The sequence below is a fragment of the Mesocricetus auratus genome, unplaced genomic scaffold, assembly GCF_017639785.1.
Source record: "Mesocricetus auratus isolate SY011 unplaced genomic scaffold, BCM_Maur_2.0 Super-Scaffold_100003, whole genome shotgun sequence".
NCBI lineage: Eukaryota > Metazoa > Chordata > Mammalia > Rodentia > Cricetidae > Mesocricetus > Mesocricetus auratus.
In genome coordinates, this window is record NW_024429188.1 from 32,520,014 (window position 1) to 32,547,882 (window position 27,869).

General features: G+C 36.8%; 1 protein-coding gene across 8 annotated transcripts in view; it reads left to right on the forward strand.

The window, feature by feature from the left end:
• Dmd (dystrophin) overlaps positions 1 to 27,869 on the forward strand; it is a 2,157,616-nt gene that overhangs the window by 588,350 nt on the left and 1,541,397 nt on the right. For all 8 annotated transcript variants that reach the window (XM_040744180.1, XM_021232987.2, XM_040744181.1 and 5 more), the window contains exon 7: positions 9,040 to 9,158. In XM_040744180.1, coding sequence (XP_040600114.1) covers positions 9,040 to 9,158 — 119 coding nt within the window. The remainder of the gene's footprint in view (positions 1 to 9,039; positions 9,159 to 27,869) is intronic.

Consider the following 27,869-nt stretch of genomic DNA (forward strand, 5'->3'; position numbering starts at 1 on the left):
TGTCTATACCCCACTACTCCTTGTTCTGACTTCCCATGTCCTCCTCTAGAATCAAACTTCTTGAGTAATCCTGCACACACGTACTCATTGGATGCTTATTTTTCACAACACCTGGATCTAGCTTCAGATCACAGTCAGATAGTTGGCCTAGTCTGACTTCATGCCCCTTAAAGTAGGGACCTCTTGGCATAAACATCCTAAATCCTGTCTCTAGCCTTGTCTCAAAAATCTCTTCTATGCCCTGTCCCAGCAGAATCTACTCTACCAGGATCTACTTACAAGGAACCTTGTTTCCTATTGCACGGAAACTTTCAAATCTTCTCCCAGTGTCTAGCCTGTTGGGTATTCCACATACAGAGAGATACTAGTTTTTCCACCTGCCTGCTCTCTCTTAAGTAGCACAGACAGTGTCCCTCATTAGACTGGCTGTCTGTCCTTTGAAAAGTGTACCTCTTGGCTTCATGAGGGTTCCCCTTTCCCCAACTTTGTCCCACCACCTCCTCCTGTGCTGTAGCCAACACCAGTCTTCCTGCCAAGACTACACCTTACTGCACTCACCCACATTATCCTTTATACTGCCTTTTTCACCCCAATTCTACACCTAGACTTCGCACACCCTCACTCAGTGTCAATCCTCTTGAGTATGCCTTCCCACACACTGGAAGCTTGTTTTTCTACATCAACTGGATCTAGTCTGGGATCTAGTACTCTGACCTAGTCTGGCCACCAGCACTGTGGAGTAGTGAGTCTAGCTTTCCACAGAGTCCCAAATTCAGTGCCTGGGCCTCATTTTGCCTCACTCTATGCTATATCCAATGTTTAGGCTCCTTCCAGAATACTTCACTGCCTGTACTACCTAACTTTACAATATTAGCTACAATATTACCCAGATTCTACCCTGGTGAGCACCCTCCTCATTGGATGCTTATAGTTTTACATCCCCTGGATCTAGCACAGTATCCCCAACTATTGCTTCAGTGTAGTCTGGCTTCCTACCCATTGCAATAGGGATTTCTAGGCTTCAGCAAGTCCTAAATTTCATGTCACATGGTAGCCTCCCACCATTATCTGATGTATCTTCATATACCCGTAGGACACTTTGTGTCTCCTATACCAATCTATTCAATAACCAGACTTCCCATGCCCTCCCCCAGTGTTTACCTGTTAGGTATCCCACCCACAACAAGACACTTGTTCCACCTTCCATCTTATCTATTCTGAATACCTCAGTCAATGTCAAGTGATAATCTGGCTGCCTTCCCCTTGCAGTAGAGAGTGCTAGACTTCTGTATGGTCCCAAATGCCAAGACCCTGTCTAATTCTATCATCTCCTATAAGGTCAACACCTACTCACCTACAAAGACATAACCTACTCATGTCCACCCACAGTATACTTGCGATTCTTAGACCATATTACTCCATATCCAGACATCCCGTGAGTGACTACACCCATGGTGAGGCCTGTTTAGGACCCCATCACATACATAATACTTGCGCCATACATAGGATACTTGTTTTTTTCACGCACACACACAAGGGATCTAACTGGTATTCCACATCCAGTGCCTAGAATAGTCTAACCTCCAGAACCATGCAGTAAAGATATCTAGTCATTTAAGAGCAACATCTAGGCTTTTGTAGAGCCCCAATTCCCAATTATTTGCTTAATTCTATCTTAAACTGTTGTGCAACAAAGAGTTGGTTCTTTGAGAAAATCAACAAGATAGACAAACCTTTGCCCAAACTTACCAAACAGCAGAGAGTGAACATGCAAATTAACAAAATCAGAAATGAAAAGGGGGACATAACAACAGACTCTGAGGAAATCCAGAGAATCATTAGGTCATACTTTGAAAACCTGTATTCCACAAAATTTTTTTATTTTAATTTTAAATAGCTTGTTTTACATGTGAATCCCAGTTCCCTCTACCTCCCCTTCCGCCCCTCCCACCCTATTGCCAAATCCTTCCCCATAGGGGATATCTAGAGTCTGTCATTTTACTCATGGTAGGGTCCAGGCACTCCCCTAAGAGTCCAGGCTGAGAGAGCATCTCTCTTTGTGCTATAGGCACACGAAGACAGTTTGTATACCAGGGATAAACACTGATCCACAGCTCAGGGCCCCATAGGTTGCCCAGGCCTTCTCACTGACACTCACATTTTGAAAATGTAAAGGAAATGGACGACTTCCTGGATAGCTATCACTTGCCAAAACTAAATCAAGAACAGATAAGCAATTTAAATAGACCTATAACCCCTATGGAAATAGAAGCAGTCATCAAAAGTCTCCCAACCAAAAAAAGTCCAGGTCCAGATGGCCTCAGTGCAGAATTCTACCAGAAATTCAAAGAACAGCTTATAACAATTCTTCTCAAAGTATTCCATACAATATAAGCAGAAGGGTCTTTGTCAAACTCTTTCTTTGAGGCTTCAATAACCTTGATCCCCAAGCCACACAAAGATACAACTAAGAAAGAGAACTTCAGACCAATATCCCTCATGAACATTGATGCAAAAATACTCAATAAAATACTGGCAAATTGGATCCAAGAACACAACAAAACAATCATTCACCATGATCAAGTAGGTTTCATCCCAGGGATGCAGGGATGGTTCAACATACGAAAACCCATCAATGTAATCCACCATATAAACAAGCTGAAAAACAAAAATCACATGATCATCTCAGTAGATGCTGAAAAAGCCTTTGACAAAATCCAACACCCCTTCATGATAAAGGTCTTGGAGAGATCTGGGATAACAGGGACATACTTAACCATAATAAATGCTATATACAGTAAACCAACAGCCAACATCAAACTAAATGGACAGAAACTCAACACAATTCCTCTAAAATCAGGAACAAAACAAGGCTGTCCACTATCTCCATACCTTTTCAACATGGTACTTGAAGTTCTAGCTATTGCCATACGACAACAAAGGGGGGTCAAGGGGATACAAATTGGGAAGGAAGAGGTCAAACTTTCACTGTTTGCAGATGATATGATAGTTTACATCAATGACCCAAAGAACTCTACCAGGGAACTCTTACAGCTGATTAACACCTTCAGCAAAGTGGCAGGCTACAAAATCAACTCAAGAAAATCAGTAGCCCTACTATATACAAATGATAAAAGGGCTGAAAAATAAATCAGAGAAACATCACCCTTTACAATTGCCACAAACAACACAAAATACCTTGGGCTAACGCTAACCAAACAAGTGAAAGACCTGTATCGCAAGAATTTTGAATCTTTAAAGAAAGAAATGAAAGAAGTCCTCAGAAAATGGAAAGATCTCCCATGCTCTTGGATAGGTAGGATCAATGTAGTAAAAATGGCAATCCTGCCAAAAGCAGTCTACAGATTCAATGCAATCCCCATTAAAATCCAAGCACAATTCTTCACAGACCTTGATAGAACAATAATCAATTTTGTATGGAAAAACAAAAGACCCAGGATAGTCAAAACAACCCTGTTCAACAAGGCAACGTCCGGAGTCATCACCATCCCTGACCTCAAGCTCTATTATAGAGCTATAGTCCTGAAAACAGCTTGGTATTGGCACAAAAATAGACAGGTAGACCAATGGAATCGAATTGAAAACCCGCATATTAACCCACACACGTACGAACACCTGATCTTTGACAAAGAAGCTAAAAATATACAATGGAATAAAGAAAGCATCTTCAACAAATGGTTCTGGCATAACTGGAGGCTGGCATGTAGAAGACTGCGGATCAATCCATGTTTATCGCCATGCACAAAACTTAAGTCCAAATGGATCAAAGACCTCAACATAAATCCAGCCACACTGAACCTCTTAGAAGACAAAGTGGGTGGTGCCCTTGAAGGAATTGGTACAGGAGACAGCTTCCTGAACATAACACCACTAGCACAGACAGTGAGATCAACATTAATAAATGGGACCTCCTGAAACTGAGAAGCTTCTGTAAGGCAAAGGACACAGTCAGCAAGACAAAAAGGCAGCCCACAGAATGGGAAAAATATTCACTAATCCCATCTCTGACAGAGGGTTGATCTCCAAAATTTACAAAGAACTCAAGAAGCAAGTCTCCAAAACATCAAAGGACCCAATTAAAAAGTGGGCTGCAGAACTAAATAGAGAGTTTTCACTAGAGGAGTCTAAAATGGCTGAGAGGTACTTGAGAAAGTGCTCAACATCCTTAGCCATCAGGGAAATGCAAATCAAAACAACTCTGAGATATCATCTCACTCCTGTCAGAATGGCTTAAATCAGAAACACCAATGACAATTTTTGTTGGAGAGGATGTGGTGAAAGAGGGACACTCCTCCATTGTTGGTGGGAGTGCCAACTGGTTCAGCCCTTTGGAAATCAGTATGGAGATTCCTCAGAAAAATGGGAATAAACCTACCACAAGACCCAGCAACTCCACTCTTAGGCATATATCCAAAAGATGCCCATTCATACAACAAAGATGTCTGTTCCACTATGTTCATAGCAGCTTTATTTGTAATAGCCAGAATTTGGAAGCAACCTAGAGGTCCCTCAACTGAAGAGTGGATAGAAAAAATGTGGTACATCTACACAATGGAGTACTATTCAGCAGAAAAAAATAATGGATTCCTGAGATTCGCAGGCAAATGGATGACACTAGAAGAAACCATCCTGAGTGAGGTAACCCAGTCACAAAAAGAGAAACATGGCATGTACTCTCTCATATATGGATTTTAGACATAGATCTGGGGAGTGCCAGCCTACAATCCTATGGCCAGAGAGTCTGGGAAACAGAAACTTCATTCAGTGGCTGATCGAAGAAGAGGCAGACTCCCTAGGTTAAGTACTGAGCTGAATTCAAGAAAGCCAGTAAAAGAGAGGGAGGACTGATGATCAAAGGGATTAAGACTGGGCTGGTTTAACCCGCAGAAACAGCTGACCTGACAAAGGTTAACTCTTGAATCCCAGGCATTAGCCTGGGAATCTAGCATGGGACTGATCAAGACCCCCTGAATGTGATTGTCAGTGAGGAGGCCTTGGTAATCTATCAAGCCTTGGGCAGCAGATCAGTACCCATCCTGAGTATACACACGGACTTTGGACTCCCATCCAACAATGTGAGGTGCACTCTCACCCTGAACTCTTGGGGAAGGGTCTAGGCCCTGCCCTATATGAAATGACAGACTATGGACACCCCCATGGAGGGCCTCACCCTCCCTGGGCAAATGAGGGTATAATGGGGGGGGGGGTTGGGGAGAGGGCACAGGAGGAGGGGAGGGAAAGGGAGAGGGACCTGGAACTGACTTGTGAATCAACCTTGTTTCTTATCTACATTTAAACTGAAAAATAAATTTTAAAAAAAATGGAAAGAGGGTCAGCCAGTAAAAAAAAACTGTTGTGCTGTAGCCAGTTTCCAGGGTCAAGCTTAGACTTATTCTGCCCACATCTTGCCATAGTACCCTTTTTGCTCTCTTCAACACCCCACTCCATATCAAGACTTCCCCCTAAAGTTTAGCCTATAATTTACCCCACAAACAAGTAGATATTTGTTTTTCCATATTCTCCTGAATCTAACCTTGGTCGCATATCTAATGTGCCAGCCTAGTCTATCAACTTTTTACTTGAGGAAGAGAATTCTAGTTCTCCACAATTTCAATTAATGTGCCCCATCCTATACAACCTTTTCATGTTCTGTAGGCCTCAGATAGGTTCCTAACAATATTCTCTCTAGCAACATCTACACAGAAGTCTCATTGACAAATACCTATTGCTAAAAATAGTTTATATTATGAGAAAGACATAAAAAATAAAATTAAATATTTTTTGAGACAGAGTTTCTCTGTGTACCTTTGGAGCCTATCCTGGCACTTGCTCTGTAGCCCAGCCTGGCCTCAAACTCACGAAGATCCACCTGCCTCTGCCTCCCGAGTGCTGGGATTAAAGGCATGCGCCACCAATGTCTAGCCAAATTAAAAAAATATTTGATAAATAGTAGAAAGTGTTACTCAGAATAATACAATGTTGTTTATATAACCAAGTTTGATTTGAGGCATGGAATATTAACAAAGGAGTGGAAAGAGTAGTATTTACCTGTACAGCAAGCCACGTAGATGGTTTGTGGAATATAAGGAGGGAGAATAGAAATAAAATCAGGTTTGATGAGGAATAAAATTATGATGAGGCTTGTAGAACACAGTTAAATGTCACATTTTTATTCCACTCATAGTAAAGATTTAAGAATAAGAATATGATGAAACATATTTTAACAGATATCTCTAGCTCAGCAAACAGTAGCCTAGCAAGGGTAAAGAGGGGAGAGAGGGAGCTTGAGAAACTATTGTAATAATTCATGGGTGATAAAATGGTGGATACACACATTAGTGTGATTGTAGTAGAGATTGCAGGAGGTTATTTAACTTTCGAGTATATAGTTAACTGTTATGTTACTTTGAGAGTCATTAAGAATGACTACAGTGTTTCCCTGGGTGTAAATTCAAAGTGCGTGCTTATTGAATATTGACAATGGAAGAAATAAGTGTAAGAAATTAGGAAGAGTTTTCATTTCTTTCACATTATGTTTTAGTTACCTTTTGAACACCTCATACATGTATATAATGTATTTTCATCTCATTCACATCCCACTCCCTGTCCTATCCCTCCCATATGACACCATGTTCCCTTTCTAACTTCAAAATGCATGTCCTCTGTCTGCCTATCTGTCTGTCTGTCTGTTATCTCTCTTTTAAACTACGGATATACCTAGTGTTTAATCCAGGATAACCTAATTCATTAGTTTAGTTACCATGTTCAAAGCTATAAAATGATCTGCCTTTAAAAATAATTTATTAATACTTTAGTGATTTAATACAACGAATTTTGATCATAGTCACTCATGCATCTTCCTGTGGGTTGAGCCCAATGTCCTTAGCCACCAACATTGTGTCCTGTTTTATTGTTATTATTGCCATTAGTATTATTATAACATAAAGTCCAATTTGTGCTGCCAACTGCCATTATTATAACGCCTAACCTCAAGCAAGGTCTGCCCTACCAAGGGTCACAATCCTAAAAGAGTCATGACTCTTTCTACTCCAGCAGCTAGTAAATAAAAAGCTCAGTACCAGAAATGAGTTGCCTCCTTTGGAGTTTTTGGCCAGTGGGGTCCCATAGACCCCCAAACATTGTAGATTACTACTATTGTTCTTGGCGATTGTCCACAATTTGGTGGTAAGTCTCTGTTGCTGAAGATACCATTTATTTGAGTAACAGAAGATGAATAAATCAAGCTAGTACTAACCAGGAAGATAATACTGGAAGGAACTTTTCACACTACCGGAGTAGAAAAATAATCATTAATCTTGCCCAAATACAAACCTGTGAATTACAATAGCAGCTAAACTGGAAAACTAATTCCACTGGTGCAATATTAGTAAAACTGCTATGGAGATTATAAAAAAGTTCTTATTGGATTTACGTTGTGCTTCATGAGGTAGAATCCATTCTTTGCACATATATCATCAACAATAATGTGTATATAAACATATATGACTGGGGGAGAACCTATTACTATTATTCTGCTAAATAAATATAATATTAAGTCAATTCCCAATGACTTATTGGTATATCTATAGACTCTTTATTCCTCAACTTTCAGGAGAAATGCTTCTTAAAGTAGATAGAAGTTTACAAAGAGATTCACAACTGGTCAACATGCAAAGAATCAAAGACTGTGGAATGTTCAGCCCTAAATAGGCCATCATTCTCACATTCATCCCCTTAAGGCTCAGGGATCATTATAGAAGATGGGGCGGGGTGGAAAGATTTTAAGAGTTGGAGCTGGTTGATGACTACAAGGATACTGTATTAATGGAAAAAAACTATGAAAGCTCAAGCCAACCAAATCCCAGCATAGAGGTGGTGGCAACAAACCAAACTCAGGAGCTAGGAACTTAATGTTCCCACTATTTGCAACTCAGTAAGTGTAATTAATGTTGTCCAAATCACAAGGGTGCAGCATCATCAACTGGAGCTTGGTCAACCCACCATGATCCATACACCTAAAAACAAACAAACAAATGACATACTGTCCCTGTCCTAGCATCCATTAACTTTCAATAGCCCTCAGTTGGGGATTTTTGTGCCACTCTCCTGTCTTTACTAGAATATTCATAAGCTTCATCTTGTAAATATCTTCTGTAGGCAACCATTGTTATAATGAATTCATGAGCGCAGTAGTGCTGTTATGTCAAAAATACATGAAATTATTGATTTCTTTTTTAATGAGATGAATTAGAAGTTCAATGAAGAACTATGATATAGGCTTAAGAATTTTGGAGTTACTTGTGAATGAATCATATCCCAATCTCAAGATTAGTTAAGAATAATAAATTTTTATTAATAGATGAAGTACAATACTTTCCTTCTTATTTTCTTAAGGAATTTTATCTTTTCCAATTTTACTGTGGCATAATTCACAAAATTTCTACATAGTTAACATGTGAAATGTCAGCATTGTAAGTTAAAATTGTGATTTATTTAAATTAAAAATATTATCGAGGGACATTTTATTTACTGAACTATTGCTGTGAGGAGACACAATGGCCAAGACAACTTATAAATCATTTAATTGGGGGCTTGCTTGGTTTCACAGGCTTATTACATGATCATGATAGTGTGGAGTTATGACAAACAAATAGACACGATCCTAGTACCGTATCCCACATCTGATCTGCAAGTTGTAGGCAAGAGAGAGAAGGAGATTTGGTCTGGAATCTGCTTTTGTATCACCAGAGCCTACCCCTACAAATCCACACCTACTCCAACAAGTCCCTACCTCCTAGTACTTACCAGACAGTTTCACTAACTGGGGACCAAACAAACAAACATATGAACCTATGGGGTCATTCTTATTGAAACCACCACAGGTAATAACAATTAGTTGATTCTTACATACTTTAGACTTTAAATAATAAAAAATCTCAATTAGGAATTGAAATGAGTTTCATAGTGAATTGTGTATTAATTTGTACTTGTATTTGTTTATGTATGTGTGTGTTTCAGGCCAGAACTGTTTGATTGGAATAGTGTGGTTTCCCAGCAGTCAGCCACACAAAGACTGGAACATGCCTTCAACATCGCCAAATGTCACTTAGGCATAGAAAAGCTTCTTGATCCTGAAGGTTGGTGCATTTCTGGACTACTTAACTTTTAGTTTAGTTTGTCTTTATTATTTTCTGTCTTACTCAAACTTAACAGTTACATATACTAAACACAATATAAAAATTATGCAGAATTGGACCCTGCATGAACAACAGCAAATGTAGAAAGTAATAACTTAATGCTTTCCTGTGTTCTGAGACTATGAAAAGTGCTAGTGTATATGTCATATTATAAATTCACATATAAATATAGTTCTCAATATACAAAATTTTAAGACAGAAGTGTAAAACTTCGAGGGCAAAGAGGGAAACAAAAACAAACAAAATATTTACACTATATGTAACTCATGGTTGGAGCATACTATACTGGAGAACACTGATTATAAATAATTACAAATAGAGAATTAATGATTCTATGTAAGAATTGATAGATATCTCAACTGTAATTAACTAATTACTCTTGCGAATTTTGTTCATATGCTTTCTAAAAGGCAATATGGTTTATCATTTAAATCATAATGTATAAACCTGTATTGTTTCTGTTAGGATTTGTCATTTGGGGATATCCTTGATTAGATGCTTATTCATGTTTGGCTCCATTAACTGGCAGATAGAATTGCAGCATTTACATTTTTATTATGTTACCCTTAAATGACTTACATCTTTGCCATTGACCTTACAAATCCATACCTTTTGGATACCTAAATTAGTGATGATTTCCTTCTATTTTTATTTTTCTGTTTTTTCAAGACAGGGTTTCTCTTTGTAGCTTTAGCTTTGGATCCTGTCCTAGAACTAGCTCTTGTAGACCAAGCTGGTCTTAAACTCACAAAGATCCACCTACCTCTGCCTCCCAAGTGCTGGGATTAAAGGTGTGTTCTACCACTGCCAAAGTTATTAATAATTTCTTGGCCTCTGCTTTTGTGGTATCCAATGAGAAACTTTCATGTTATATAAACTTTGTGAAATTATACTGTTATTCATTTGCTGAGGTAATACCACACTTAGAAGTTTGAGAAGCAAAATTAGTGGATTCTTAAATATAACTGAAGGTGATATTTTGGCAGAAGCTGAAGAATAATAGAAAGTTATAATTAATTGATTTTTGAAATATTAAATTATTTTTCAAATGACATTCTGAAGTGATGACTCAAAAGATCACATTTCATTGGTAAACTTATTATCAATCAAAGTATACTCTTAATTGTTTCAGATATAAAACCTGTTTACCAGAGCTCATCTTGTAGTTCCTTATCAGAACAGGGATAATCAACTACAAATAAGCACAGAAAATATCCTCAGGTGAGATCCACAATAAGTAAGACACTTGCTGCCAAGCCTGAGGACTGGGTTCAAGCCCCAATACCTACATGGTAGGAGAGAACATACTCTGATAAGTTGTGCTTGACCTCCACATGTTTTGGAATGTGTGTACTCATGTGTATATATATGCATCCATGTGCACACACACACGCACATGCACATACACTCACACATACACCATAGAAATGTATTTTTAATGTATTTATTCTATGTGTCTTTTACATCATATATCTTCATCCCATTCTTTTCTCCATCTGCTTATATCCACATGCTGCCCCCACATAACCACCAAATAAAACAAGATTTTTGAGAAGAAAGGAAAAAAATAAAAGAAAAAGGGAAAATTTAAAAATCTTGTCACGGAAGTTGCAGTGTGACACAGTGAGTCACATTGTGAACCAAACCCCTGTGTTCATTTATCTTTATTTGCAAGTGTGCATTGCAAAGAGTCATTAATTCATTTGATTCAAGGCCTCTGGTTTCTACTACCTTATCGATCCTATGGCTCCTCCTGGATATCCTGATGTTACCCGGTATTGTGGAGATCCTGTAGCTATGGGTCTGTATGTAGGTCAGGTCCTTTCATGTGTTCCAGCAGATCATAGTTGGTGTAGTTGATGGGGTAGACCAAGTCATATCCTTTGATCTAGGCCTGGGCAGCTGTAGAGTTAGTCCACCAGATGTGAAATGTGGCCAACCCTCTATGCTTACAATTTTGTAGATGGCTCACTTGCACCTGCAGTAACAGGGTTGACTCTTTTGTGGTGCCCTGGTGTGGTGCTGGGCCAGCTCTCTGGGTTTTGTAACTGGTGGGGGTCATTGATAGGTCTCCCACTCTTATGACCACAGGTCCAGCTCTCCCACCTGCCACAGCCTATGCTGCCATAAGACAGATGAGAAATGGAGAGAGCTCTCCATGACCTCAATTTCAGAGCTGCTTCATCCACATGTGTGCTAATAGGGTTGACTCTGTTGTTCTGCCCTGGTGAGGTTCAGGGCCCGCTTTCCCTAGTGTTGTAGCTGGTTGGAGTAAGAAATGTCTCTCCTGCTCTTATTACCACAGGTTCTGTTCTACCACCTGCTGCAGATATTGATGGGTGCGTGTGGCGAGGAGGGTAGATCTCCCTAACCTATTCCACCACAAAACAGATGGCACATGGGGACAAATTTTCCATTCTCACAATTTGGGGTTGGCTCACCCACATCTCCAGTAACAGTAGAGCCCTCCCACATTGTGTACCTAAGGGTTAACTCTCTTTGGACTGCTAGCTCCCAAATAATTACACGGAGACTTCTTATCAATTATGAAAACTTGGCCTTAGCTTTGACTTTTCACCAACTAGCTCTTAAAACTTAAATTGACTCATTATATTAACCTAAATTCTGCCTCATTTCTCATTACCTGTCTTCCATACTATATGTCTGTTTGTACTCCCCATGTCTGGCTGGTGAATCCCACCTCTTTTCTTCCTAGATTTTCTATCTCTTCCTGGAAATCCTGCCTATTTTCTCCTGTCTAGCTGTGGGTTGTTCATCTCTTCATTAAACTGATCAGAGAAAAACAGCAACATATCTTTTTACAGGGATCGAATATCCCAACACACCACTTACTGGGGACCAAGTATTTAAATACATGAGCCTAAGGGGAATTTTTAAGTTTATAAAAAGAAACAAATGTTGTGTCTGCAACCTGTGGAAGGAGCTGGTATGTTTGCTGTTGTTAAACTGATCAGGCTACAGTTAGCCTAGCCATCAATACCATGAGAGATCTGAGGAGAATAAATTATATCACGAACTATAATCCAGATGGTCTATGTATTAGTTAAATGATAGACACTTACTGCATCCTGGATGATTACCCTAGCATTTCATGGTCTTGATGGCTTCACTGGGGACAGTGATCAGTCTTTGGCTGTCATACAGGAGAGTATTAAATCTTCAGCTACCACAGAAAACAGAATTGCCTTCAGTTGCTGCAGCCAGAAAATCTGACAGTTTTCCTATGGAGAAGGACCTTGAGGAAACTTACCTTACTTTGAGCAGTCATTGTACAACAGCCAACCAAACAGTTTGTGTAGAGCCCTGTAAGCAGGTGAGGCATGGGGCAGTTTTTTCCCCAGGGGTTAACATTAGCATAATCCAGGTGGGCTTGTCTATACACCATATATTTTCTTTGGAGAACTTGGGGTTGCCTCTAGGAACTGGCATTTCTGTCATTGTGGGAAGGGTTTTCTCTAACATTTTAAATGCCACATTCAATAGAACAATGAAGAATTTGAGGACATCATCTGTTAAGTATACCTGAGTTAAGCAAACTTTACTTGTTTCTAGTAACTTGTTTTAGGCTTAACATTTAAAATACATACAGGAGGCTAAATAAATCTGGTTAGTATCTTTTGTAAGATTGGTATTTTATAACTTTATCCATGTTTTTAAACCTTAAAATTTGAGATGAAGATTTAATTCAAGGTTCTTTGGCGACTTTCCTGATTCTTTCATGGTGCAACATTATTGAATATTACTGTTTCTTGTATGACTCAGTTTATCCAAATAGATAAAGCTTAACAAAGTCTGAAAAAACAAAGACAATAGACAAATATCTAAACCTTAATAAAATAGCAAAGACAAAGGGGCTATATACATATTCAAATCAGTTACTGTTAATTTGAGTAAACCTTAAGAAGTTATAAACTTTATTTATGAAACATACCTTATTCATCAAACATATGATGTTCCTTATTTAAATTTTCTAGAAGTCTGGTACTGAATATAGTTAGCAAAGACCTAAGTTGTTAGATGTAATTACCTGAGTCAGCTTTTTTAATCTGAGTATAACTTCATAACATTAGGAATTTATCATCATACAAAAGTCTATCCTAATCCAAGATATTTTGGAGGCCTGCTGTTTCTTTCTTAGTCGGAAAGGAGACACAACAATAAACGAAGGGCTCAGTAGGTCTAAGAGTTTTTATAAGGTATGCCTTACTTGGTTTATACCATGTGGTCATCATAAAATGGTAGTGAAACCACAAGGCTTGTACCCTTTATGCTTATCAAAGATGACTGCAGCCAAGTGGCTGTTATTGAAAGACATCTGTTTTCCTAAACCAGAGTTGAACCCAAGCTACATATGCAGTATATTCTAAGCAAGAGTTGAATCACATAGGGTGTTATAGGAAATTAAGATTCCTCATGTATAAATTTTAGCTTTTTACTGTATTTTGGGGAACTATTTATTCTTCTTTTATACATTACATCTTGAACACAGTTTGCCCACCCCTCCGCCTCCATACTTGCCCTCTCCTTCAGATCCACTTTTCATCCATTTTCCTTCAGAAAAGAACAGGCCTCCCAGGGATATCAACCAAACACAGCATAAAAATACAATAAAACTAGATACACACTCTCATATCAAGGCTGTGTGAGGCAACTGAGTAGCAGTTAAAGGGTCCCAAAACAGGCAAAAGAGTCAGATACCCACCCCCCCATTCCCACTGTTAGGAGTCCCACAAGAACACCAAGCTACACAATCATAATATATTTCCTAAGGACCTAGCTCAGACTCATATGGGCTCCCTGATTGTCCCCTCAGTCTCTGTGAGCCCCCCATGAGACATGCTTAGCTGATTCTGTGGGTCAAATTCTCATGGTATCTCCAAACCCAGTGACTCCTACAATCCCTCGCCCTCTTTTATGAGTTGCCCTAGCTCTGCCTAATGTTTGGCATGGGCTTCAATTTCTTATGAATAGGAAGTAGAGAAAATTTAGAGATAAAAGATTTTTAGAAATGTAGAGAAGAACAGGTTTATATATAAGCAATTAGGGTGTGTGTGTGTGTGTGTGTGTGTGTGAAATTGTTAATGTATGAGGGAATTTGAAAATCTAGTGTGTCAATCTTTTGCTATTGAGCTGTAGTGAGGCCCAGCTGTTTGTAGTACCAGAGTGAGAACGTAATAAACTCCTATGGGGGAGAAAACAAGGAAAAGACTCAGGTGGTTATTTAAAGCTTTTGGAAACTTTAGTAGCAAACCTGAGCTAAGAGAATATCCAAGAATTCCCAGATGGGTGCATTGGGAGGGTAGAGAAGACACAAAGAGGAATGAGTAAGCAGCTTAGGAATCAGATTCTAAAGTTTGGATGGCAAAAGTCAGCAGAAATAAATGATCAGTACGTATCTTAGGAAAGTCAGATCAGCAACTTGGTTTAGAGTGGTTAAGCCCCTTGGAAGGTAATTCATTTAAGCAATCCAGTTTTGGTACCCGATGAATGAAAAAAATAATTAAATGGTAGATATGACTGCTCCTAACAGGTTGAGAGGTTTAGTTGTAGATAAAAGGAAGAAAACAGGACAGAGGCAGAGATATCTGAGAGAGTCCATAGTATACATGATGAGCCAACTGAACTGGGCAAAGTGAGGAGAGGTGAGAGGGAGAGGAGAGCCAGGATCCAAGAGGCCAGAAAGCCAAGAATAAAAGGGACGAAATGGTCAAAAGGGACAAAGGAGCCAAATGGGCTACATAATGAAAATGGCTGGGTTATGTAAGAATCAGAGAAGCTGAGGGATGGCAAAGTCCAGCCATTGGCTGGAGAAGTTCAGAGTAGGAGGAGTGTTATGCAAGTTAAGAGTACCTAGTAACAGGTTAGAAACTGCGGAATGCTAGGAGAACCTGGTGGTCAGTGCTAGACTTGATATGATAATAGGCATCTCAGTTAGCCCTTTGTCCTGGGTTTGAGACATAGCACTTGCAATATATGATTTCATAGTATATGCATTCCAATTCCAAAATGAAAGTATGGCAGTTTAGTGAAGAAATGTAAGATCAAACAAGAACAAAGTAGAGTAAGTTAAATACTAATCCTGTAGCTCCGTACCTGGTACTTGAGGTTTTGGCTTTATAGGGTTTAGATGATTCTAACCCTCCAGCTTAACTACCTGAAACATACATCTATTTCTTCGGATGTTTCCATTGCTTGAATGCACTTCTCACTGCCACAAGTTTCACAGCTCTGGCATCTTCAACATCTTGGCGTCTCCACTGACACACAGGCTCATGCCATAGGATCCCAGTCTCTTCTTGGTGACTCCAGATCCATCACACATTTCTTGGCCTCAGTTGCTCTCTGAAAGCATGGAGGAAGAATCTTCATTCTGTTCATATGTTGCATACATTATGCCTTCAGTGCCAAACTTAGAAAACAATACTGCCAAGTTCTGGCCAGATCCTGGAATGCCCTTTCATTCACATGAATCACATTAGCAGCATATTTGTATCCTGTGCCTTCTAAGAGGTTGAAGCACCATACAGGACTTTCCTTGTACAAGTTGAAAACTGTTGGGTAGGGTCTTGCCTTGGGTAACATTTCCAATTGTTCCCATGCAGAGTAGGAGACTTTCCTTCAATAATGCTATCTCCTTAACAAGTACAGCCTCTATTTTATCACATGCCTTAGGGACAACCTTAAGTTTCATAGTGTTCCTTTGTTTTTCAAATGGAACATTACTTGTTTTCTTTCACTTTAGATTTGCATAAGAATAATCAGTAATAACTGTATTATAGACTCAATGTTATACTGTCTTAAAATTTTCTGTGACAAAGAAATTAGTCTATTACTTATTAATAGCCTCAGCAAATTTACAAGAATATGAGCAGAAGGCAGCCATATTCTTTGACAAAATACACCACCAATGGCCTCTACCCCAATTGCTAATAAAAGAGACCATTTTTACTCCCCTCTGAAACCTCTGAAATGAGCAAAAACTCCACATCCTGGTACTAACTGATTTTCTGTACTGGTTACTTTTCTGTTTCTGTGATAAAACATGATGGTCAGAAGCAACCTGAGGAAAAATATTTATTTAGGTTTATTGTTTCATAGAGCCAGAGTCTATCATAGAGCAGAAGGCATAGCTTGGCTGTGGGAACACAAAACTGGGATGGCTGTGGGAACACAAAACTGGGATCACGTTTCACTTTCATACAGAAAGCATAGAGGCAGAGAGGAAGGGGTGTGCTGAGATAGAGACAGGCAGACATAGGCAGACAAAGAGGGAAAGAGGGGTGAAGCTATAAAAACTGAAAGTCTATCACTCATGGTATATTTCATCCATTAAAGATCCACCTTTCAAAGGTCCTATAACTTCTAAACACAGCCCCAGTAACTGGAGACCACATGTTCAAGTCATACACTTAAGGAACATATTTCTCACTAAAATCACCATGAGAATATAGTCCCAATCTAATTTGATGACTGTCTACTATTTTTCTTGATGAATGCATAAACTCAATAAAGCAAATCCTTCAGTATTATTTTGTCAGGTTTATTTTATTGGAAATGTTTCTTCTCCTTTGATAAATTAATATCTGTGTACTGACTCCTCTATCTCCTCTTGACTGCATCTCTACATAATCACCCACCCTCCTCTCCCAGATTTTGGCTGTACTGGGCCTAGTGGAGTAATTTTATGGGGTATTTTTTTCAGTAAAAGAATGAATCCCTTCACTATTGATACATTGATATTTATTTATGTGTTTTGTCTTTCTCCATTGGAGTAGAGAGGAGAAGAATAATGAAAATGTGCAGTTAAGAAACAGAATAAGAGCCATAGTGTATCAAGTTGCAGAGGACATTCATTAGTGATGTTTTAAAATAGATGTTCTTATGGTACTCAGTTTCTATCATCTTAGATATATACTCCAGTTATTTTTGGTTGTGCCCTGTACTCTCATAAAATTGGAACTCTAGATTAAAGTAGCTCTTTTGTAGACTGTGACTCTGTGGTAGTGTACTTTTCTGGCATGAATCAGAGCCTATATTTAGCCCTCACAACTTCATTCATAATAATGATAATTATAATAAACAACTTAGGTGTTTTTCTACCTAAAATGATAATATACCCTTTGATCTCTTTATCTTTGTATATTAGTGCAATAAAGGTTTGTATGTGAACAGTCACATTTTATTCAGAAGATACATTAACAATCTTGTAGTTACAGATAGGAAGAGATAGGAAGTTATATGCCTTAAATATTTTAATCATATAATATTCCCTGACAAAGTTAATACTAAGTAGAACATGTATGTTGAAATATTCTTTGCCTTTAGGAGAACTGTGATAATAACTCAAAAATAAGGAATTCAAGGTCAACCAAATATAATGAGAAATGTGATATGCTTCAGACAAAATGCCACTGATTATAGTCCCATATGAGAATAAAGTCATAGTTATGACAATTCTTTCTCTTTGTGGACTCCTTATAGTTTTAAGAGCAGACATATCATAAATAGGTTTATTAAAGTTTCTATATGATGATCCAAAGACTGAGGATTTTACCTAACTCATATTTTATATTTTAGTTGTCTGTTCTTTCCTTGCTACTGTGATAAGACTGTATCTAAATATAGGTTATAATTTATTGTTCAATATTTTTCAAGAAGTTATAAAAATTATTTTGGAAAACTAATTCATAAGAAGTTTTGCTTGAATTGCAATTCACACAAGACAGAATAATATCTTTTAGAGTTGCATACTTAAAATTCTCTGTTCAGTGAATCTAAAGGGAGCTTAATATAATTCTTTCACATCCTATATAGTAACTTTCTCTGAAAATTTTATAAGTTTAATTAACCAAGTATTGGTATTTTAGATTATGCATGACAATACGAGGTTATCTCCACAGCATTGTTTTTATTTCATATCTATCATGTCCTTTGAGAAGCTAATGAAGCATATATCTTTATTGGGTTGATTTGTAAATTAAAAAGTTATTGAAGCATTCAAGCTTTTCACATATTGCTTATATAGATTTTGGTATATTTAGGCCTTAACTGGTGTTTTGAGACCAGAGATTTCATTTTCAGTGGAATTGCCCTTTAAAGTATCAGTAGACATTTTCATAAGCCATTTCTTGAGCTGTTTCTAGTGTGTTTAAATGTTAACATATGCAAAATAAGTACATCTAGTGTGACATTATTTAATAATCTATGCATTTTTTTGCTCACAGATGTAAAAAGGTTTTATCCTTCAAAATACATTCTATTGTGAACCCTACAATTCACTTTATATCTTGATTTATCTATAATATATACATAACACATGCTCTCTGGGGGTCATATACATTCTTTCCTTTTCTAATTTTCAAGCAGATTGTTCTCTTTGCCAATCCAGAAACAACTGGCTGTATTAAGAGAATACCTTGTCAGTGTTTCCTTGAGAATAGTAATGTGAAGATGTTCTTTTAAAGAAATAATAATGATAAACTCTCAGTGATAAAATATGCTAGTTTTGATAACTTTTATACATTATGGTAAAATGTTATTTCCATTTAAGATATGTAATCTGTTTTGAAGTTACCATTACTTACTTACCAGTGCAACTCTAAGTTGAACAACAAAGAAATAACATTACAATAAATTTTAATATCAGCAACAACAAATAACTGAGGTCCTGTGAATAATTTTTCCATATACAAAATGACATTTACAAACTAATTATAGTTAACTTCAATCTACTTCATTTTGACATTAGGAGGGTGGTATCAGAGATTCTATTTTCAGCCTATTAATTCATGTATTACTCTGAATTGTTTTAGAAGTCTGGCTAAGAGTTGGCTGCTCTAGAAAATTTTACTACTGAAATGAATGATCTGAGGCTTAACTTTTCATAAATGTATTTCCTTTAAAATATTCAAGGAAAAATATAATGTGTTATTAAAGAAAAGAATTGTCTTGGTCCTCTAGTACTGACTTTGTTAACAATATTAGAGCAAGTGGCAATTTTATTTTGTTCTATCTTTGTTGTTACAATTATATTTAATTATGTAATGATTAGCCCTACTGAGAGTATTTAATGATAAACTATAATTAACAAAACCTAAGTTCTGAATTTTTGTAAGAGCCATTGTTATTCCTAGTGTTCTGCTACAAAATATAGAAGTGCCATCATCACTTTATATAGTCATGGTAACATGAAAGTAACACCCCCACTCTTTCAGCAGATCACTGTTTCCAGTGCTACTTTTTAAAAAGAAGCATTAAAAGTGTATCGTTAAAAGAAAATTGCATCATTTGCAAGTGATAAGTTTAATAATAATGGAACTATCTCCTTATTTTCATCTTTAGTGAGTTGAAATAGAAATGAAATTTGAGATATATCAAGCTTTCAGTAGCAAAAGAGAAGGCTATGTTAGTAGATTTACTGTCCCTATTTGCTTTGTTTACAGTAAATTCAAAACAACCATTTAGGAAAGATATTTAGAAATTTCTGTGTTGGCAATGTAAACATTATACACCTTTTGCATTACTAACAGCAGAGATTAGAGTGAATGAATAATGAGACTTTAGAAAATATGATAAGTGATGTTGAAATCCAGAGAAATGTGATTGATAGTCTTAGCCTGCACATATCTAGAACAAGGGTACTGAATGTAATAACCTTTACTATTTTTAACTTTAATCCTGAAAGTTAATTTTTAACAGTTCTCTTACCTATAGCTAGACGTATTATTGTATATCTAACCTTGATAATTCACTGCCATGTTAGTGCAATGGAATTAAAGAATATATGGCTACCTAGTGGCATTCTCAGATCCTTTAGTACCTCCAAAAAAAGTAAAAGAACAAATCTTTTAAAAATTATGAGATGGAACTTCCTGTATAAAGTACTATATGAGAAAACTAAAAGACATTCTGTGTTGACAAAAACATATAAGTTATTTAAGTATAAATATATGGATAGATGTTTTAATGGTGTGATAGAGGTGATTATATTAACATTAAGATATTAATATAGCCACCTCCTTTTTTTCCATTAAAACATTCTTGTCACGGTAGAAATGAAAATGAATATATGTTAACTAATACTTAGCAGAAGCCAAACAGGCTGAAATTATGGGAAAGATATAAAAGAGGAAGAAAGATCATCTTCTTTGATGTTCTTTCTTCTTTATTATTTTATGCTCAGCTGCCATAAAAACAGCATTTTCAGGAAATTTTGTACCAAACATTAATAAAATGAAGTTATTTTGTTTTTGTTATGTATTTCAGTTGTTTGGATGTCTGAAATAATTTGTTGTAGCTATCCTGTATTCATCCTCCTAGATACCAGAGAGGACTAAAAAGCACCATGTAGTTGGTGTGTGTGTATGTATGTATGTGTGTGTGTATCTTGAAGTTACCTTTTATGTCCATTTTTGTGTTTTCACTTATAATTTTCATTTTATGTTACATAATAATTTTGACTTTATGGAAAACAATCACCTTATAGTTTCTACATTTTCTAAGAGATGATGTGTAAAAATAAAATGGACCTTGTAATTAAGCAATGAATTTTTCTATAGCATTTGAGGCATGTAAATAATGAGTAATCTACTCATGATATTTAAGTTTATGTTTTACAATGTGGATTAGATTCTAGCCCTGAAACTGCTAGAGATGTTTGAATAGTACCCAGGCCTAGATAACTAGGAGTCTTTTGCCAGTTTGGGAGTCATTGATATATTCTAGGTCTATATAGTCAAAATAAATTTAATTTGAATTAAAAATATGATATCTAGATATTAAATTACTACTAATAAATACAATCAGGAAGTTCCAGTACGACATACCAAATGACCATACCTTTTTTGTATTGTATGTCTAGATAGTTGATCAAAAGAAGTTTTTGACATTGTATTTTATTTCAGTAAAACGCAGCTATGAGGAAGCGAGTGAAATGTTCATAAGATGGAGCTTTAAAGTTCTATAAATCCATGGGTCATATCTATATTTTTATAAATTTTATTTAAATTAGAAACAATCTTATATTGCATATCAATCCTAGTTCCCCCTCTCTCCCATCCTCCCATGCCCCCCATTGACCGTCCAAACCCATCCCCCATCCACTCCCCAGGAAGGGTGATGTCCTCCATGAGGGATCACTAAAATCTGTCAAGTCATTTGGGGCAGGGTCTAGGCCCTCGCCCGGATATCTAGGCCAAGAGAGTATCCCTCCATGGGAAATGGGCTCCCGAATTCCCTTTGTGCACTAGGGATACATCTTGGTTCGACAGCCAGAGGCCCATAGACTGCCCAGTGCTCCTAGTTGATACTCATATTCAAGGGGCCTGGTTTGGTCCAATGTTCATCCCCCAGTTGTCAGAATGGGGTCCATGAGTTCCCACTTACTCAGGTCAGCTGTTTTGTGGATTTTCCCAATGTGGTCTTGACCCCTTTGTTCCACACTCCTCCCTCTCTGATATGGGATTTTGGGAGTTTGGCTCAGTGCTTAGCTGTGGATCTCTGCTTCTACTTCCATCAGCTACTGGATGAAGGCTCTAGGATGCCATATAAGATAGTCATCAATCTCATTATAGGGGAAGGGCATTTAAGGTAGCCTCTCCACTATTGCTTAGGTTCGTCGTTGGGGTCATTCTTATATATTTCTATACAATTCCTTAGTGCCAGATTTCTCTTTAAACCTATAATGACTCCCTCTATTGATGTGTCTCTTTTCTTTCTCTCCTCTATTCCTCTCCCCATTCAATCTTCCTGATCTCTCATGTTCTTATCCCCATCCCTCTTCTCCCATCCTCTTTATCCTCCCCTTCCCCCCCTCCTCCCATGCTACCAATTTGGTCAGGGGTTCTTGTCCCTTTGTGCTTCATTGTGGGACCCTAGATGTCTCTTTTAGGGTACTCCTTGTTTCCTAGCTTCTCTGGAGGTATGGATTGTAGGCTGGCAATCCTTTTCTATGTGTTTAATATCCATATATGAGTGAGTACATACCATGTTTGTCTTTCTGTTAGTGAGTTACCTCACTTAGGATGGTTTCTTCTAGTTCCATCCATTTGCTTACAAATTTCAAGTCCATTTTTCCCCCGCTGAGTAGTGTAAATTTACTCCATTGTGTAAATCTACCATATTTTCTGTATCCATTCTTCAGTTGAGGGGTATCTAGGTTGCTTCCAGATTCTGGCTATTACAGATAATGCTGATATGAACATTGTTGAACAGATGTCATATCTTTATTTTTAATTTAAGTCTGTGATAATGTTGCAAAGCAAAGCATATGATAATTGTATTTGAAATGTCTTATTTCATTATCAGAAAATGGAATTAAATGTTTGAATGAATAAATATAAGAGATATCATAAAATTTACAACTGACTATCTGAACACTTTTAAAACCTAGTATTTATAAAATAAATTTCATATCGACATATATGTTTGTAAATTAAATTTGGCCTTAATTTAAAGAATAGCTTTTATCTGAAATATTTCTTCACTTTATCATCAGTAACACAAACTCACATACACAAAAGAGAATTGGGAAGAGAAACATTAAATTCAAATATGAAAACCATTTATAGATTGCACACATTTTTGCCTATTACTCATAGTATTTTCAGAGTAATTGATTTAATTTATGAATGGAAAAATTGAGTTTTAAAGTGCATTAATATAACCAAGATTATATCTAATACGTATCTTATGTGAAATCAAATCTTGATATATGTCTAATAACAACACATGGAAGAGATTACATTCTGAATATTTCAATGGTCTGAGGTAGTGTTCTGGCACTCCAATTTTCCAGAGCATGTCAACGAAGAATATCATATAGCTAGGATGACAAATAATCACAAATAGAACTTTTTTCCTATGAGATATTTCTTTTAAAATAATAAAATCAATAGTCCATTATCTGAAGGTTTGTTCATACATATATTGTTCTCCTCCTCAACAGTTATTTAAGCATGGTGATCAAATCTTCAATTTCTAGAATGCTTATTGCTTAGTCCTGCTGGTAATGAGAAGTAGTTTATCCACAGAATAAAAATAGATACATACTATCTGTCATATAAGAGTGCTCACCAAATTTCCCTTTGCAATTAAAGGACTTAGTTTATTTCATTTCACTATTTCTTTTGATAACAAAGGGGATAATCGGTTAAATAAAACATTTCAAAATAGCAATAAATTTTAAGTGATAAGGTTGTGATTCCATTAATTCAGGTAAAATAATAAAACAACTTAGTGAACTTCATGGTCTATCATATTAATATCATAAACATATTGGCTTCAATAACAGTCCATTTGCCTAAGGTGCTTATTGTTAAGCAATCTTTTTGCCAAATGTAGACGTGATTTCTATTGACAGGTGACATTAAAAAATGGACTAAAAAACAAATGTTTTTTTTCTCATATTTAAAGCTGCTCAACCAGACTGATACACACATGAACATTATAGATCCACACATGTGCATGGGAAACTGCAAGGTTGAGAATTACATTCATAAATGCTAAAACTAACACAATTACATCCAACAGAAAAGGAGATCTTTAAACTATTTAGGCCAGCATTTACAAGATAAATTCCGTTTAATATCTTAAACTTTTGAGAGACATAGAAAAGCTGCTTTTCCAAAATAGTAACATATATTGCCAATGAAATATATAAGGAAGCATTTACTTATAAAGCCTACAAAACAGTTTAATTAGAACATTTGTTTTTATGAGTTTTCTGCTTTTTAATGGATCATTCCAGGGCCCTTTAAAGATGATTAAATTTGCACTCCAAACACATGAATAAGCTCAGAAAATATTATTTTTCATCATGAATCACCTATGTCTGCATTGATGCGTGGATCAGAAATCTTTTAACTAATAAGGATGTCTTCAAATTACCTTAAATTGACATTTCAGATGCATTTAAACTTGTATAAATGAAAATCATTAATACTTGCAATCATATAATGCATAAACTTAGTTATAGAAATATTGCAACTATAATGTTAATGTAAATTGTGTATCAATATAAACTGTAACTGAATTTATATATAATACTGTGTTTAATTATCTTATAGTCTTCAAAGAAATGATCATCTGAACCAAGATACAGCAATAATGATTCCCCAAGTATCATCTTCTGGAAATTTCAGTCCATTGTGATGACTTACAGTTTTATCCTGTAGGAAGATATCACAAAATCTTTAACACACGTCTAACTTCACATCCAATGTCAAACTTGTCCTCATAATATTCCACAAGTAATGCAAGAGGCTGCTCCCTGTTAGTCTTGCTTTTATTATCTATATATCCCTGTTCCTTTTAATCTATATCAGCAGACATATATTTACACAACTCAGAGTTCTAGCACTTGCTGTTCTAACTGGTTAGAATACTTTGCTTATTATTTTTTTAATTTTTCATAGCTGAACCCTAGACAACTTATGTGCTTTGTGGATTTGGCTATTATAAAAATAACATGTTTTTCTTATCTTAACTATGAACATAAACTGGTATATCAGTTATTTTCTATTACTACGTGCTTAATCTATTGGATTAAAAGTCCAGTTTTTCCCCATTGTCCAAAAATTTATTCTTATTTTCTAATACATAACTTAGGAAAGAACAGTTTTTCTTAACTATCTGTCTGCCTGAATGTTTACCTACCTAATTACCTACCTACCTACCAACTACTTACCTATCTATCTATCTTTATTGCTGGAGACTGAAGTCAGGACCCTGAATAAGCTAGACAAAAGCTTTGATAGTCACTTACTAAATGCTGCCCACCATAGTTTTTTAGATCTTTTTATTATTTTAATTTTTTTGCTTTTTTAAAATTTTTTATTGTAATTTTAAATAGCTTGTTTTACATGTCAATCCCAGTTCCCTCTCCCTCCCCTCCTCCCGCACCCTCCACCATCCCCCCATCCTCCCACCTTATTGCCAATTCCTTCCACATAGGGGATATTTAGAGTCTATCATTTCACTCAGGGTAGGTTCCAGGCGCTCCCCTAAGAGTCTAGGCTGAGAGAGCATCCCTCTTTGTGTTATGGACACACGATATTTGTATTCCAGGGATAAACACTGATCCACTGCTCAGGGCCCCATAGGTTGCCCAGGCCTCCTCACTGACTCTCACATTCCTGGGGTCTGGATTAGTCCCATGCTGGCCTCCCAGCTGTCGGTCTGGGGTTCAAGTGCTCTCCCCTGTTCAGATCAGCTGTCTCTGCTGGTTTTGCCAGCCTATTCTTTGCCAATTTGCTCACCGCTCTTCTCTCTCTGTCACTGGGTTCCTTGGGTTCAGTTCAGTGTTTAGCCGTGGGTGTTTGCCTCTGCTTCCATCAATCACTGGATGAAGGCTCTAGGATAGTTATAGACATCAAGCTCATTATCAGGAACAGGCATTCGAGGTGGTCTCTCCACTATTGCTTAGCTTGCCAATTGGTGTCATCCCTTTAGATCACTAGATTTTTTTTTATCATCAGTAGAAAATATGGTCTGAATAGTCATCTGCCTTATAATTTAACTTTTCTCAAAAATTATAATTTTGACTCATATATAGTTGATTCAAAGTAGTATTATCCTTTAAAATGAAAATGTCTGGCCATTCTTTGAGAAGAATATTATATTTAGGGGTTTAATGACATGCAGACCACAAATATGTAAAACCCTTATATATAATGGGGGATATCTATTATATATATATATATATATATTTACCTCAAAGGAGTATCAGATATTCTTTATCCATACTATAAAAACAGAAATATTTTTCTATGTATTTAAGATAATCTGGTCACATAAACACAGACGTTAGATATATTGTGTGTCCTTGCATGCTCACACAACATCATGCATTATACATTTGTGTGTGCATGCATGTGTGTGGGGGGGGGTGTGCATGCGTGCACATGTGTGTGAATACATATGTATTCCTATGCACTCATGTGCATAGCTTTTCAGTGAATGAAGAGGTGATATAAGCCAAAACTTTGCTTAAGGAGAACAGAAGGGACACATTCTAAAGAGGTATGAAGGTAAGATATGCATAAGTGCAAGAGTTATAGCAAGTGATGTTGTGTTTGGTATTTTGTTCTATTAACAATAAACACTCATGCATCAGATATTGGGGTGAATACCTTTAGATCAAAAAGAGCAGAGGAAGAATGGCTAGCTGACATTCCCTTTCTTACTAGAGACACAGACATCACCTCTTCTCTCCACATGTACCTCTTTTCTCCTTCCTGTCCATTTTCCCTATCCATATTACTGGCTACTCTATGTCTAATTCTGGCCAGCTGTTCAAGGTTCCACCCTCTGATTCTAAGATAACTTTATTAACAGAGTCTAGGATTGTCATAGTGGGATCAAACATCCTGCAACGAAGTGGCTATTCTTTTACAAATAAGGCTAATACTGCTTGCAATGTTCCAAGTTTATACAACTTATTTAGAAGCATGCCAGAGTATTTAGTCATTATACTAGAAAATATCATGTGAACAAAGATTTTTGTGTTTAGTATTAGTTACATTATATTGTTTATTTGCTTATTTATTTTTGTTTTTTAGCTCTTCTTTTTTCTTTAAATTAGAAACAAGCTTGCTTCACCTATCAATCCCAGCTCCCTCTCCCTCTCTTAATCCCCTGCCCCCCACAACCTCATCCCCCCTCCACTCCCCAACCAACACCCACTCCCAAGCATAAATTGTCATTAGTGGTTTTGATTTTAGCCATCCTGACAGGAGTAAGATGGTATCTCAGAGTATTTTTGATTTTCATTTACCGGATGGCTAGGGATGTTGAGCACTTTCTCAAGTGCTTCTCAGTCTAAAAGACTCCTCTATTGAGAATTCTCTATTTAGTTCAGTACCCCATTTTTTAATTGGATCCTTTGATGTTTTGGCGTCTTGCTTCTTGAGTTCTTTGTAAACTTTGGAGATCAGCCCTGTCAGATGTGGGTTTGTAGAATATATTTTCCTAATCTGTGGGTTGCCTTTTTGTCTTGTTGACTGAGTCCTTTGCCTTAGAGAAGCTTCTCAGTTTCAGGAGGTCCCATTTATTAATCATAAATCTTAGTGTCTGTGCTACTGGAATTATGTTCAGGAAGCAGTCTCCTGTACCAATTTGTTCAAGGGTACCTAACATTTTTTCTTCTAAGAGGTTCAGTGTAGCTGGATTTATGTTGAGGTCTTTGATCCATTTGGATTTAAGTTTTGTGCATGGTGATAGACATGGGTCCATCTACAGTCTTCTACATGTCTGCCTCTAGGTATACCAGCACCACTTGTTGAAGATGCATTCTTTCTTCCATTGTATAATATTAGCTTCTCCATTCCTTCTATATTAGTATTGAAGCACACACACCATTTTTTAATTCTTAGTAGGATCACTTTCTATATGACTAAACATACAGGTATGTTTCCACATGTACCTGCCAAAGTATGTGCCCACAAACATGTTATCACCCAAAAACTGTGCACCAGTATGCACAAAAATAAAATCTAATTATAGAATTAAAAGTAAAATTCATTCTATAAGCTACAGCTCCTCTCTAGAAAGAAATCATTTCCCTACACATGATAAATCTTTTTATGCAGGTGGAAAACATTTGGTTTTTTTTATGGAAGCATGTGAAATATA